This window comes from Schistocerca serialis, chromosome 3 (assembly GCF_023864345.2).
Source record: "Schistocerca serialis cubense isolate TAMUIC-IGC-003099 chromosome 3, iqSchSeri2.2, whole genome shotgun sequence".
NCBI classification, from domain to species: Eukaryota; Metazoa; Arthropoda; class Insecta; order Orthoptera; family Acrididae; genus Schistocerca; species Schistocerca serialis.
In genome coordinates this window covers 70284164-70300236 of record NC_064640.1, presented here as the reverse complement: position 1 = coordinate 70300236, position 16073 = coordinate 70284164, and the positions used below count along the sequence as shown (strand labels likewise).

Genomic DNA, 16073 nt, shown 5'->3' with positions numbered 1-16073 from the left:
GTGCAGAAGAGAATGGGTGCCAGGCTGAGAAGGTTAAAATCAGTTATGAAAGGGAAAAAACTAGATGATGGGAAAACCTTGGATGGCAGAGGAAGATTGACTGATTCCATAATAGACCACATTCAGAACTGCTATGGCCTTGCAATCAGGCAAAATACAGGCAATCTTGAAGAAATGAGGAGAGCTATATGGGCTTTATATTTCCACACCGCATCCACGGATGAGCATCCACAACATGGTTTGTGCCCCAAAGGTGAAAACAGCTGGTGTAAATACAATAGGGGACTAACAACAGGAGAGAAATACATTCACCACCACAGTCTACCATCAGCCATCATGGCAGAAATAAAGCCCATTTTCAGAGATCTGGCTGACAGAAGTCTTCTGATGAAATGTCTTCACGGAAAAACGCAGAACCCCAACGAGTGCTTGAATAGTGTGATATGGCATCGTCTCCCAAAAACAGTGTTTGTCGGAATTAATACACTACATTTTGGTGTGTATGATGCTGTGGCAACCTTCAATCTTGGAAATATAACTAAATGCCAGGTCCTTCAAAAGTTGGGTATGTGTGTTGGTTCCCGTACGGTACGTGCTATGTTCTTTTTAGATCAGCACAGACTAAGGCATGCTGATAATATAATCAAGACATTAGTGAAAAAAGCAAGACAGGTGCAGAGGGGTGCCAAAAGAAGACTTGAAGATGATTATGAAGACTGTGAAGGGGGTATTAGCTACGGATCAGGAATGATTTAATCTTCTTTCTCCGTTTCCCGTAAGTTTACTTTTTACTTCATCTAGGAACATTATCTCAGGTACTGGTCAACCTAGAAGTCTGAAATTTTTATGACGTAGTGACATAGGTCCCTATTACATACTGAAACAACGATTTTTTAATTACTTGATTTACAAAAGACTTAGGGGTGATAGTCTAGTAAAAAGCGATGGAAAAAATTTACTTAAAAATAAATGTACAATATCTCTATAAGAAAATACTTTGACAATAAACTGTTGTTTCAGTATTGTTGCAACATATGAATGCACATACAGTAAAATTTTTACCTCTCTGTCTCCAGTAGTTTGTGAGAAAATGTTCCCTATAGTAGGCATATATTAACATTGCGGGGATAGGTGATTCCGTATCCCCTTAAGGGGGGTGGGACGTCAAACGGGACGACATGGAGCAGGAGAGGCACAACAAGAAATTTAAATTTCTACTGTCTATACTTTTACAAAGAAATTCATAAAACTTTGTCAGCAGGACCAGGAAGGATTCAGGATTCACACTCATAGCAGTTGAAGTTCAAAAACATAGTAAAATATTTTTAATGTGAACTTTCACAATTTTTTCACTTACTGTTGGCTGCATTTGTTGCTATAGGTACACTTTTCTTCATAAGCAAGAGAGATACTTCGATGAATTTTGCACAGCATACAAGCCGTACTTCCAGGTGTATGAAACTATAGAATTTTCCAAATCTATTAAAAACTGTGGTAAAAATTGAGATATTTAACTATAAAATTTGAGTGTTTTCTGAATTTGAAGTTTAAAATGTAACAGTTCTTTCATTTTTTTTTATAAATTAAATAAATTCTAGAGTTTCACACACCTGTAAGTATGGTTTCTATGCTGTGCAAAATTCTTCGAAGAAGCTCTCACACTTGATTTAGTACTCATGGGACAACGTGAAATGAACACTACCATTACTAACGTAGAATTACTTAGTAATGACTAAACAAATATAATTCAAACAGAGTGAGCAGTTCAGACGCCGATTGAGGTCAGTGTACTTATGTTGCAAATAATGAAAGTCAGTACACTAACATTGTGTCAGTGTTGGTAACTGAATTCGTCGGAATATCTATATCTCTGATTAATGATACTCTTTGTGAGACATAACATGTTATAAGCTCTTTGTTATATGGTTGTCCTGTGACTGTTAAATAGAGTGTTGCGTTAAGACTGCAGATCGCTGCTTACTTCTGTGATTCATGACATAAGAAACTGGTGCTGAAAACCGGGGATATTTCCACGATTGCTGCTGTGGCAACACGATTTTTAACGTACTTCATGCGGCAGTACCACGAGCAGCTCGCTGCACTGATTTGTCACGCCACGAAACAAACTCTCCGACGGCAACCACCTGCATACACAGTTAAGTTCAACTTAATTATCATGCCACATATTTTGTAGTGCCATTTATAAAGGCAACTAATTACATTATTGCCCCTCTATACTGCTACTGTAGCTGTTCGACTGGCATTCCAACGGATTATCAAATTTTACGCTACGCCTGTAGACTGTTTATGACTGGTGCTCTCATCTGTTGGTTGTTTATCAAACTACGTACTATCTTGATCCGCTTAGACGATTGCGATCGCTTCACGATGTCTGCCACGGAAAACGCCGATAGCAACTATCCGTTACAAAGCTTGAAAAAGAGTACGGGTTAGAGCAAGAGCTAATACTACACGTATTTTGAATGAAGTACACAACTTTAATGACGCAACTACCATTGAAGATTATGAATATTCCAAAGATCGATTGCAGGAGCTATTATGTACGCTAACAGATCTTGATAACAAAATACACGAACTTCTCGATGACGCTGATTATGCTGCTGATATGTTCAAATACATAAACGCAGCCAAGCGTTCTATTATATGCACGGCACCGGGAATAGAGAGGAACCTTACGAATTCCATGACCCACACTACCGTGAGTGATAAACAACCTGCTACGACCTTCAGTTGTTCTACCACCTAATATCCGACTGCCCACTATAAAACTTGAGACTTTTCTGGAAATGTTGGGAACAAGGCGATGTGGTTTCTGCCAATGATTAACGAAGTGTTAGGGAGAAGGTATATACAGGTGGTAACTACGAGATACAGCTTAGCAGTACAATTGCCGTAAATGAGACAAGATATAGTACATAAAAGACATTGATAAGAATGCCACCATGTGCAGTAAATGTACGGTAAGTCGTACATTTAATAAAGGGCACATTTAAATGACACAAAAGATTAACTCGGCGACTGAATACCTTCTTACCCTCACGAGATATATCGCGTTTTTCTTACGAAAACGTGTTATTGCAGTTGAGTCAATAACATAGCGAAGAGGAATATTCTGAGACGTTGATCTATGTACAGACGTAAAAACACATTGATTCACAAACACTGTTCCGTGATTTCTGAAATAAAAGTAATAAAATAATTACGTCATAGGTTTGAGAAAATGAATCTATACCACAGTTAACACTACAGCAATAAGAATGAACCTCTAACTGTCGAGTGAAAGCAACAACATATTATATTGGTAACTGACTTTTATTTTTTATCACCTTATGAAAGCATACCGTCAGAAATTATTTAACTTACAGACCGAAGTGTTATTTCAAAATAGCTATGAATAATTTTTGCGCGTCTACGTAATTCGCAAGACTACCTGCTAATGTCAAAGTAAAATATGTACAGGCTATGTGTAAAAAATCCTGTAAAACTGAGTCACAGCTAAATGTGACATTCTGTATTTATGGTAAAGTTTATGTAATTAGATACAAATATTAACATTTTATCTTCACGCATGAGATGACTGGAGCAGCCAAGTGACACTGCGTAACGTGAAGCAGGCAATGTGGCAGGCCGTTAAGACGAATTTAAAGCAGACGGGATGAGAAGGCAGACCAGTGTACACCCATGACTCATGGAGCCAAAGCCATTAGCGTCAGATGTTCGCTGATACACAGGCATACTCCGACCACGCTACGTGCCTTAAACTCAGAAGTACAACAAACATTTAAACAACGATTTCATATTGTAGTTGTGAACTAAATAACTGAAATACGTTGTAATGATTTCTATGACATAACACATATTTATGGAACTCTCGATGAGCAATGAGTATTGTTAAAACGTATGTAATTTAAGCTACTAGTTGATGTTAGCTTTCGAGTTCTGCATGTAATTATGTACAAATTCTCTATGCTATCGTTGGACATAAGAGGAGAGAGACAGAATTATCACTGGCTGTAACATAGGGCTGTCTGTCATGCAACGTAAGCTAACACTACAGACGACGCAGTTACATGCAGAGTCGCTGCCGCTGGCACAACTACGGAAGTCCCCACTAGCTGTATGAGTTAAAGAAAGCCTTCGTCTGCACAACTATGAAAAGGGGTTAAGTGTAACATTTGCTGAAAGAAGAAAGTCAGAGGCATATGTGTAAAGCCCTTATAAACAGTTTAAGTGTAGTGTTTTACAAAAACAGAGGAAGACAGCACTGTAGTTCCTTCTCTAGATTGTCTCACAGATGAAAAAATGGTAGATATCGAAATAGACGACAGATGGATAGGGAAACAATTAAAATCGCTCAAAAGGGGAAAGGCCGCTGGACCTGATGGGATACCAGTTCGATTTTACACAGAGTACGCGAAGGAACTTGCTCCCCTTCTTGCAGCGGTGTACCGTAGGTCTCTATAAGAGCGCAGCGTTCCAAAGGATTGGAAAAGGGTTCAGGTCATCCCCGTTTTCAAGAAGGAACGTTGAACAGATGTGCAGAACTATAGACCTATACCTGTAACGTCGATTTGTTGTAGAATTTTGGAACACGTATTATGTTCGAGTATAATGACTTCTCTGGAGACTAGAAATTTACTCTGTAGGAATCAGCATGGGTTTCGAAAAAGACGATCGTGTGAAACCCAGCTCACGCTATTCGTCCACGAGACTCAGAGGGCCATAGACACGGGTTCCCAGTTGGATGCCGCATTTCTTGACTTCCGCAAGGCAGTCGATACAGTTCCCCACAGTCGTTTAATGAACATAGTAAGAGCATATGGACTATCAGACCAATTGTGTGATTGGATTGAAGAGCTCCTAGATAACAGAACGCAGCATGTGATTCTCCATGGAGAGGAGTCTTCCGATGTAAGAGTGATTTCAGGTGTGCCGCAGGGGAGTGTCGTAGGACCGTTACTATTCACAATATACATAAATGACCTTGTGGATAACATCGGGAGTTCACTGAGGCTTTTTGCGGATGATGCTGTAGTATATCTAGAGGTTCTAACAATGGAAAATTGTACTGAAATGCAGGAGGATGCAACGAGTTGACGCATGGTGCAGGGAATGGCAATTGAATATCGATGTAGACAAGTGTAATGTGCTGCGAACACATAGAAAGAAAGATCCTTTATCATTTAGCTACAATATAGCTGGTCAGCAACTGGAAGTAGTTAATTCCATAAAATATCTGGGAGTAGGCATTAGGAGTGATTTAAAATGGAATGATCATATAAAGTTGATCGTCGGTAAAGCAGATGCCAGACTGAGATTCATTGGAAGAATCCTAAGGAAATGCAATCCGAGAACAAAGGAAGTAGGTTACAGTACACTTGTTCAGCCATTGCTTGAATATTGCTCAGCAGTGTGGGATCCGTACCAGATGGGTTGATAGAAGAGATAGAGAAGATCCAACGGAGAGCAACGCGCGTCGTTACAGGATCATTTAGTAATCGCGAAAGCGTTACGGAGATGATAGATAAACTCCAGTGGAAGACTTTGCAGGAGAGACGCTCAGTAACTCGGTACGTGCTTTTGTTGAAATTTCGGGAACATACCTTCACCGAGGAGTCAAGCAGTATATTACTCCCTCCTACGTATATCTCGCGAAGACATCATGAGGAAAAAATCAGAGAGATTAGAGCCCACACAGAGGCATACCGACAATCTTTCTTTCCACGGACAATACGAGACTGGAATAGAAGGGAGAACCGATAGAGGTACACAAAGTACCCTCCGCCACACACCGTCAGGTGGCTTGCGGAGTATGGATGTAGATGTAGAAGAGAACATCTCTACGACGAGATGATAGTGTGAAACAATGGTTCTGCAATGTGATTACGGACTGCTCTCGCACAGTCCCAGTAGAAAAGTAGTTCGTTCAGTTACACTTCAAGAATGGATCTACATTGTGAACGCATGAATTGTCACCTGCCCGAACAGTGTTAGTGCTAATAGGCTTTGGTTGAAAAAAGAACGCGGTAGTTCGAAACTTGTCGCCAACATAATAAAACGCAACTGTGACGGAATTACGATAAAGAATTTATATTATCCAAGTTGCTGTCTTGTCCCTACTTCACGTTGGAAATGCATAGAAAAGTATTAAATCATAATTTCAATGCGATTATAGGACTGATTATGTACAATTCCAGCAGAAAAACATTGAATAAAATTTTAGTGTTAAGATTTTGTAGTGTAAATGAACTGCTTCATAATGTACCACAGCCTTTAAAGTTCTTTTTATACTTCGTACTAGAGTGTTGAGTTATAGAAATTAGAAATTGTAATGATAATGAACAAAAATGATTTGCTCCAGTTGTAATAAAATGCTTAAAAAGCTAGTTTGAAGGACTACTTCCTTAGGCAACAACACGTTCATGATTCGTTAATTAATTAAAATGAGTATTTGCTGATGTATTACATGTGTTAATTAACTGTTTTGGTAATATTTTCAAATAGTGTTCAGAGAACTCAAAAACTGTATAAATTAATTTCCGGAATAGATTGAGATAGAATATCAATGATAAAACTACTATTGAGAGGTCGTTGGCTTTTGTTCATTTTTGTTCCTTTTTTCCAAGCACAAGTTATTTCAAAATTATCTGTTGACTGTACAGACATTCCAGTTTTGGAAACCTCACACGGGAAAGGATGTTTAACGTTCCACCAAGCTTCACTCGACAGCTTGGTTGAGACTGCATTAGCTGCTGAGTGACTTAAGAAGTGCAGAGAGAAGTAGATACATAGTACAATGGGAACCAGTTCCGTGAGAAATTGCTCCAGTTTATGAGGAGGATAATTTGCCCGGCTGCCGCAACATGAACCAGCATACTAAATCTCTAATTTTCATTTATCAACATTTTATAAAACGCTTTAACATTTTTTCCAGCATGCTGAATATAGTCTCAATACTACGGTATCATCTAATTACTTCAGAATTCTTCTTTATGTAATCATTTTTATTAACATTAGAATAACAATATTTACATGAAGCACTTGGTGCATCTTTGGCTCCCACCAAAAGTGCGAGTCGAGCGAAATGATTTGGGCTGATTAATAAGGGAACATTCCCAAGTGTCAGTAAACGATCGTGATAAACTTGGCGGATGTGTAGGGGAGCAAAAATAGTGCAATACCTTTTTTTCAGGTGAAACACACCCCAGAACGTAATTTCGCATTTTAGGTTTAGAATGAATATCTTCGACACGATGGTATATAAAAAACATTCTGCACATAAAAGTTAGTATCTAATTAATGTTCTTGAAAACTGTATAATCAGCTATCGAAATAATTTGAAATTTGGCAAGATACCCTGCCACCATTGATTAATCTTAGAAAACGAAAACTTTTGTTACAACATAAATTAAAGAAGCGTTCAAACCACATACATCTCTGTGTAATGAAGTTGGTTTCTGAAATACAATTTTTAGAAAACAAGCTGTACACGATGTGCTGTCAGAGTATTTGCAACGTACCTAAGGAAAATATCTAATAATTAATAACTATTGTAATTAATTATTTTACTTATATTTGTTTTATGTTTCAAATTGTTAATTCAAGTTTTACATTCAGGGTATTTAGTTTTTTAGTTCATCGTTTCACTTATGTGTGTTTTGTTAGTTGAAAATAATAAGTAACCCATTATTATGATAGAAAATAATTACAGTAATGATAATTTGTAAGGAAATTCTTAAAAAAATTCTTACACCATGCACGTAGAATAACAGAATTTCTTCAGGTAATATACACGACGGAGAAGCCAACGTAAAATAAAATTCAGCAGGATTTCAAATTGTTATGGGTGATCCTCTGAATATCCTGATTTGGATCGGGCATGTTTCAGCACATTGGTAAACCTTGGCGAAGAGAATTGATTATGTGCAAGTGACTGCAGCTTGATTGTACTGTTTCTCAGGTTGAGATCGACATCATAACCATTCAATAGAAGTAGATCTGAAATTCTTTGAATAAAGTTCTTCCAAAGCCATATCCTTTCCACGGCTGTAGTTGTGCTATGGAGGCCTTTGGGACCACCATATGTTTCTTGTCCTCGGGTACGATGGTCAAAACGGATTTTTTCACGTTGACCGCACGCCTTTTCACAGTTTTAAAAGTAACTAATAGTGATTTTGAAACGCGAATTTGAGAATTTCTTTTTGAAGCCCCAAATATCCTTGTGACAGCCTCGAAATCTGGTTAAGAATCGTCTGACCAGGTTAAAAGATATTTGAAAGATTTTTTCTTCCCCAGTGAGGGAGAAATACCAGTATTATTGCTAGAATTTTGCGGTGGTCAGCGCGAAAGAACGGTTTAGAACATCGTACTTGAGGAGAAGGAACTCGTTCATTTGGTAATCCCAACGGTCTCGACGGCACAGGTAGAGCCGTGGGGCGTATGCAGCTTTCACTGTTTGAAGAGCTTTGTGAGAAGATTTTTAGATATAGTTCTGTTGAGTGATTATGATATCAATCTCCACATGAGAAACAATATAATCAAAATGCTGGGACCGATGACCGTAGCAGTCTGGTCCCTTCCACCTCACAAACCAACCAACCAACCAATCAAAATGCTATCACTAGTACATAATCAGTTCTCTTCGCCAAGGCTTACCAATATACTGAAATATGCCTGATACAAATCGGGATATTCAGAGGATCACCCGTGATCATTTGAAATTCTGCTGAAGTTTGTTTTACATTGTTTTCTCCGTCGTGTATATTACCTGAAGAAATTTCGTTCATTTTATGTACATGGTGTAAAAAAGCAATGTTTTAAGTGTTTCCTTACAGATTATCATTATTCTAATTATTTTCTATCATAATAATACGTTATTTATTATTTTCAATTAACAAAATACACTTGTGTGAAACGGTGAACTAAAAAATGGAAAAGAAACCTGGCCTTGTCGCAGTGGTAACACCGGCTCCCGTCGTATCACCGTCTGGCTGGGCTAGCACTTGGATGGGTGACCATCCGGTCTGCCGAGCGCTGTTGGCAAGCAGGGTGCACTCAGCCCTTGTGAGGAAAACTGAGGAGCTACTTGATTGAGATGTAGCGGCTCTCGTCTCGGAAACTGGCATACGACCGGGAGAGCGGTGTGCTGACCATATGCCCCTCCGTATCCGCATCCGATGACACCTGTGGTCTGAGGATGACACGGGGGTCTGTCGATACCGCTGGGTCCGCCAGGGCCTGTGGACGGAGTTTACGTTTACATGTTATAAATACTCGGACAGTACAATGTGTACAACTTATTTTCCAAAAATGTTATTTCAGAAACCAACTTTATTACAAAGGGATGTATGTGATTTGAATGTTTCTTTAATTTATGTTGTAGCAAAAGTCTTCATTTTCTAAAATTAGCTGATGGTGGTGGGATATTTTGCAAAATTTCATATTATTACGAAAGTTTATTATACAATTTTCAAGAAAACTAATTACACATCAATTTTTATATGGAAAATGTTTTCTATATATCATCGTGTCGAAGATATTTGCTCTAAACCTAACATGTTAAATTACCTTCCGGGGTGTGTTTTACCCCTTAAAACTGAAATTGGGATCAATAAAAGTATTCCACTATTTTATCCCCTCCACACACTCGACAAGTTTCACCAAGATTGTTTATTGACACTTAGGAATGCTGCCTTGTAAGTCAGTTGGGTACTGTACGGTACAGTTTGTGTAGTGAGCCGCACGATTAAGATCCACCTAATTAGCTTCTTACACTTCACCTCAAGAGCAGCGGACTGACGACCTCTCCGCAACGTCTGCGCGGGGACAAGGACATCTTTAGAAGACGTCGGGTGGGTGAACCATTACGGAATCTCATTATTCTGCTTTGGTACTGTAGGATACATACACCGACGTGACAAAAGTCATGGGATACCTCCTAATATCGTGTCGGACATCCTTTTGCCCGGCGTAGTGCCACTGGGCGTGATCACATAGAAGAAGAAGAAGAAGTGCTGCAACTCGACGTGGAATCGACTCAACATTTTGTTGGAAGTACCCTGCAGAAATATTGAGCCAGTGTGCCTCTATTGCCTTTCATAATTGCGAAAGTGTTGCCTTTACAGGGTTTTGTGCGCGAACTGACTTCACGATTATGTCCCATATTTGTTCGATGAGATTCAAGTCGGGTGATCTGGGTGGTCAAATCATTCACTCGAACTGTCCAGAATGTTCTTCAAAGCAGTCGCGACCAACTGTTGCCCGGTGAGATAGCGCATTGTGATGCATGAAAATTACAGCGCTGTTTGGGAACATGAAGGCCATGCCGGCCGGTGTGGCTGAGCGGTTCCAGGCGCTACAGTCCGGAACCGCGCGACCGCTACGGTCGCAGGTTCGAATCCTGCCTCGGGCGTGAATGTGTGTGATGTCCTTAGGTTAGTTAGGTTCAAATAGTTCTAAGTTCTAGGGGACTGATGACCTCAGATGTTAAGTCCCATAGTGCTCAGAGCCATGAAGTCCATGAATGGCTACAAATTGTCTCAAAGCAGCCAATCAATGATCTGTTCAGTTGGACCAGAGGATCCAGACCATTCCATTTAAATATGACCCACACTATTATGGAGCCACGACCAGCTTGCACAGTGCCTTGTTGACAACTTGGGTCCATGGCTTCGTGGAGTCTGCGCCACACTCGAACCCTACCATCAGCTCTTACCAACTGAAATCGGAACTCACTTGACTAGGCCTCGGTTTTCCAGTCGTCGTGGTTCCAACCGATATGATCACGAGACCAGTAGAGGCGGCGCAGGCGATGTCGCACTCTTAGCTAAGGTATTCGCGTTGATCGTATGCTGCCATAGCTCATTAACACCAAATTTCACCGTACTGCTCATACGGATACGTTCATCTTACCTCTGACATTGATTTCTGCGATTATTTCATGCAGTGTTGCTTGTCTGTCGGAAACGTTTTCACATGAATCACCTGAGTACAAATGACAGCTCCGCCAACGCTCTGCCTTCTTATATCTCGTTTATGCGATACTGCCGCCATCTGTACATGTGCACATCGCTATCCCATGACTTTTGCAACCTCACTGTGTACGTCTCTCGTATGTCCTGCTTTTTCAGTACAAATGGTAACAGTTACATGTTATCGGTGGTGCCGGCCGAGGTGGCCGAGCGGTTCTAGGCGCTACAGTCTAGAACCGCGCGACCGCTACGGTCGAAGGTTCGAATCCTGCCTCGGGCATTGATGTGTGTGATGTCCTTAGGTTAGTTAGGTTTAAGTAGTTCTAAGTTCTAGGGCACTGATGACCTCAGAAGTTAAGTCCCATAGTGCTCAGAGCCATTTGACTCATTTTTTGTCCAAATGGTTTAAATGGCTCTGAGCACTATGCGACTTAACTTCTGAGGTCATCAGTCCCCTTGAACTCAGAACTAATTAAACCTAACTAACCTAAGGACATCACACACATCCATCCCCGTGGCAGGATTCGAACCTGTGACCGTAGCGGTCGCTCGGTTCCAGACTGTAGCGCCCAGAACCGCACGGCCACTCCGGCCGGCCATTTTTTGTTATCTATGGTAACACGGAGGAGGGAACGAATGAATGAATAAATGTGAAGGACACTAACTGTATTCGTTACATTCGGTTATTAGTTCAGTTTCGGTCACTCCGACTGCCTTATTTCGTTCATACCACCACATTAGTTGATGTTCACATCTGAGACACCACTCCCGAAAGCAGTTGCAGTGATATGATAAGATCTTCCTCAGGATCGGCAAAACCGCGAGACCTGGTCGACAGCAATAGCCAGTGATAATAAGCGATAGCGTCCCGTCATTTAAAAAAAAACATTCTGTTGTTCACAGATCCTGGGACGGAGTCAACCGGACCGGGCCACAAGCAACAACAACTACCGCCACCACCGCAACCACAAGAGCAGCGACCGAAGAACAAGACGCAGCAGACGAAGAAAGAGAAGAGAAAGACGAAACGGCACAAGGATAGCATCGCGATGGCGGGTGGGGGCGAGGCGTCGCTGCGCGAGCTGACGCACCCCGCGCTCAACGAGGCGCTCAAGGCGCACAACGCCGTCACCTTCAAGCTCGTCAGGACCGGTGAGTGTCTCTTGTTTTCATTCTATATACAGGGTGGTCCATTGATCGTGACCGGGCCAAATATCTCACGAAATAAGCGTCATACGTAAAAACTTCAAAGAACGAAACTTGTCTAGCTTGAAGGGGGAACCAGATCGCGCCATGATTGGCCCGCTAGTTGGCGCTGCCATAGGTCAAACAGATATCAACTGCGTTTTCTTAAATAGGAAACCCCATTTTTATTACATATTCATTGTAGTACGTAAAGAAATATGAATGTTTTAGTTGGACCACTTTTTTCGCTTTGTGATAGATGGCGCTGTAATAGTCACAAACATATGGCTCACAATTTTAGCCGAACAGTTGGTAACAGATAGGTTTCTTAAATTAAAATACAGAACGTAGGTACGTTTGAACCTTTTATTTCGGTTGTTCGAAAGTGATACATGTACCTTTGTGAACTTATCATTTCTGAGAACCCATGCTGTTACAGCGTGATTACCTGTAAATACCACATTAATGCAATAAATGCTCAAAATGATGTCCGTCAACTTCAGTGCATTTGGCAATACGTGTAACGACATTCCTCTCAACAGCGAGTAGTTCGCCTTCCGTGATGTTCGCACATGCATTGACAATGCGCTGACACATGTTGTCAGTTTACGGTGGATCACGATGGCAAATATCCTTCAACTTTCCCCACGGAAAGAAATCCGGGGACGTCAGATCCGGTGAACGTGCGGGCCATGATATGGTGCTTCGAAGACCAATACACCTGTCAGGAAATATGCTGTTCAATACCGCTTCATCCGCACGCGAGCTATGTGCCGGACATCCATCATGTTGGAAGTACATCGCCATTCTGTCATGCAGTGAAACATCTTGTAGAATATTACGTAGGAAATCAGCATACATTGCACCATTTAGATTGCCATCGATAAAAGGGGGGGCCAATTATCCTTTCTGCCATAATGCCGCACCATACATTAAACCGCCAAGGTCGCTGATGTTCCACTTGTCGCAGCCATCGTGGATTTTCCGTTGGCCAATAGTGCATATTACGCCGGTTTACGTTACCGCTGTTGGTGAATGACGCTTCGTCGGTAAATAGAACGCGTGCAAAAAATCTGTCATCGTCCCGTAATTTCTCTTGTGCCCAGCGGCAGAACTGTACACGACGTTCAAAGTCGTCGCCATGCAATTCCTGGGGCAATCGATGTTGATGTAGCATTCTCAACACCGACGTTCTTGAGATTCCCGATTCTCGCGCAATTTGTCTGCTACTGGTGTGCGGATTAGCCGCGACAGCAGCTAAAACACCTACTTGGGCATCATCATTTTTTGCAGGTCGTGGTTGACGTTGCACATGTGGCTGAACACTTCCTGTTTCCTTAAATAACGTAACTATCCGGCGAACAGTCCGGACACTTGGATGATGTCGTCCAGGATACTGAGCAGCATACATTTTGATCACAATAGCCATACATCATTTCCGCAATTGGTGAACGATCCATTTTAACACGAAGCAAATACCGTCCGCACTGGCGGAATGTTACGTGATACCACGTACTTATACGTTTGTGACTGTTATAGTGCCATCTGTCACAAAGCGAAAAAAGTGGTCCAACTGAAACATTCATATTTCTTTACGTACTACACGAATATATGATAAAAAATGGGGGTTCCTATTTTTTAATAAAACGCAGTCGATATCCGTTTGACCTATGGCAGCGCCATCTAGCGGGCCAACCTAGCGCCATCTGGTTTCCCCCTTCAAGCTAGACGAGTTTCGTTCTTTGTAGTTTTTTCGTTTGATGCTTATTTAGTGAGATATTTGGCCCGATCACTATCAATGGATCACCCTGTACACGCAGGCAGCTCACAATTTTACCAAATAGCCACGATTTGGATTTTCCAAACGTTTAGCCCGTAGTACCGTGAAATGGTCTAGATTTTTACAGCGAGAAGCCAGTGTTGAAAAACACTAGGCTTATACAAGTATCATACTCATCATCGTCATCTGACTACTTATCTATGGCTGTCCTCCCATTTACACCTGAAGGTCTCCTGCTCCGTCCCCTAGAGGCGCCGGGCTCCATCGTACTCTGGTTATGTGGGTGTTCATCTGGGGCAGAAAAACATATCAGCGACAGCAGAGCACTGCCTCGATCAAGAAAATACCTGTAGAGCCAACGATTCTGGCAGTTTATGAGAAAGGAGTCGATATAAATAAAGATTCAAGGCAATTTCTTCAACAGAGATTAGGGCTATCAGTTTAGTTCGGCGTGGAATCCGTCGTTAGTAGCTGCACAACAAGTAGGCGCCCAGCAGTGGTCAACATGTAAACAATGCTCACGGAAACAAAAATCTCTGGCTTCAGCCCAGCCTCGACACAGCTTTCCCACAGCAGGACATCTGCAGATTTTTCGCAGGACCACGATGAGTATTACTTTCGTCGAGATGTCATGATTTTTCTACAGCGATATCATAATTAAAAGCTAAAACTACCACCAATGAAATTATACGATTACAGAAGCAAAGACGTCCCAGTGAATGTGTGTCAGTAAACCAGCAGTTTTAGAGATAATTGCAAATGTGTCGTCACGAGCAGCCAATGACTTCACTATGAAACATTATCTAAATTAGTACAAAAGCATTTGAAATGTAAATTTCTCGATTAAGTCCCAGTCTAACTGGGCACAAGTATTCAGGCTCTAGGCCGTAGTGCGCAGTGTGATTATTACCATAAATCGTCTGCTACGGGTTTAACGTAAAAGAGTAATGAATTTTAATGTCTGCAGCTCTGTCAACCTAAACAAACGGTACTTAACAAGGGGGAAACTGACTTGATAAGGTTCGCCAACTGGTTAAACTCCAGCTAATAGTCTCCCATTTCCAATCAGGTGACGAACGACCTGGGATACCTTCTAACGCATTGTCAAACCACCTTTTTCCCGGTGTAGTGCAGCATTTCGACGTGGCATGGACTCAACAAGTCGATGAAAGTTCTCTCCACAAATACCGAGCCATGCTGCTTCTAGAACCGTCCATAACTGGGAAAGTTTTGCCTGGGGAGGACGTCGAGCACGAACTTACCTCTCGATTATGTCCCATAAATCTTACGATCCCATTCATGTCACGTGATCTGGACACCCAAATCATTCACACGAATTGTCCTCAATGTTCTTCAGACGAGAGGCGAGAAATTGTGGCCCGGTGACATGAAATCGTTGTTTTTGAACAGGAACGCCATGAATGGCTGCAAATGGTCTGTAAGTATCAGAAAATAACCATTTTTAGTCAATGATCGGTTTAGTTGGACTAGAGGATCCAGTCCATTCCATGTAAACGCAGCCGATACCATGTGGAGCCACCCCCAGTTTGCACAGTGCGGTTTGACAACTTGGTCCATGGCTTCGTGGGGTCTGCGCCACACTCGAACCTTAACATCAGTTCTTACCAACTGAAAGCGAGACTCATCTGACCGGGCCACTGTTTTCCTCTCGCCTAGGGTCCAACCGATATGGTTCGGAGCCCAGGAGAGGCGCTGCAGTGGATGCCGTGCTGTTAGCAACGGCATTCGCGTCGGTCGTCTGCTGCCATAGCTCATTAATGCCAAATTTCAACTCACTGTCCTAACGGATATGTTCGTCGTTCGTCTCACATTGATTTCTGCGGTTATTTCATGCAGTTCTGCTTCTCTTAGCACTGCCAACTCTATGCAAACACTGCTGTTCTCGGTCGTCAATTGAAGGCCGCCGGTCACTGCGTTGTCCGTGGTGAGATTTAATTCCTGAAATGTGGTGTTCTCGGCGTACTCGTGACACTGTGGATCGCGGAATATCGAATTCCCTAACGATTTCCAAAATGGAATGCCCCACGCATCTTCCTCCAACTACCATTCCGCGTTCAGAATCTGTTAATTACCGTCGTGCGGCCGTAATGACGCTG

The 16073-nt window shown here is 41.7% G+C and overlaps 1 protein-coding gene across 1 annotated transcript in view; it reads left to right on the top strand.

The window, feature by feature from the left end:
- LOC126470682 (uncharacterized) overlaps nucleotides 1-16073 on the top strand; it is a 191578-nt gene that overhangs the window by 132058 nt on the left and 43447 nt on the right. The window contains exon 2 of the mRNA XM_050098682.1: nucleotides 11895-12143. Within this exon, the coding sequence (XP_049954639.1) occupies nucleotides 11895-12143 (249 nt within the window). The remainder of the gene's footprint in view (nucleotides 1-11894; nucleotides 12144-16073) is intronic.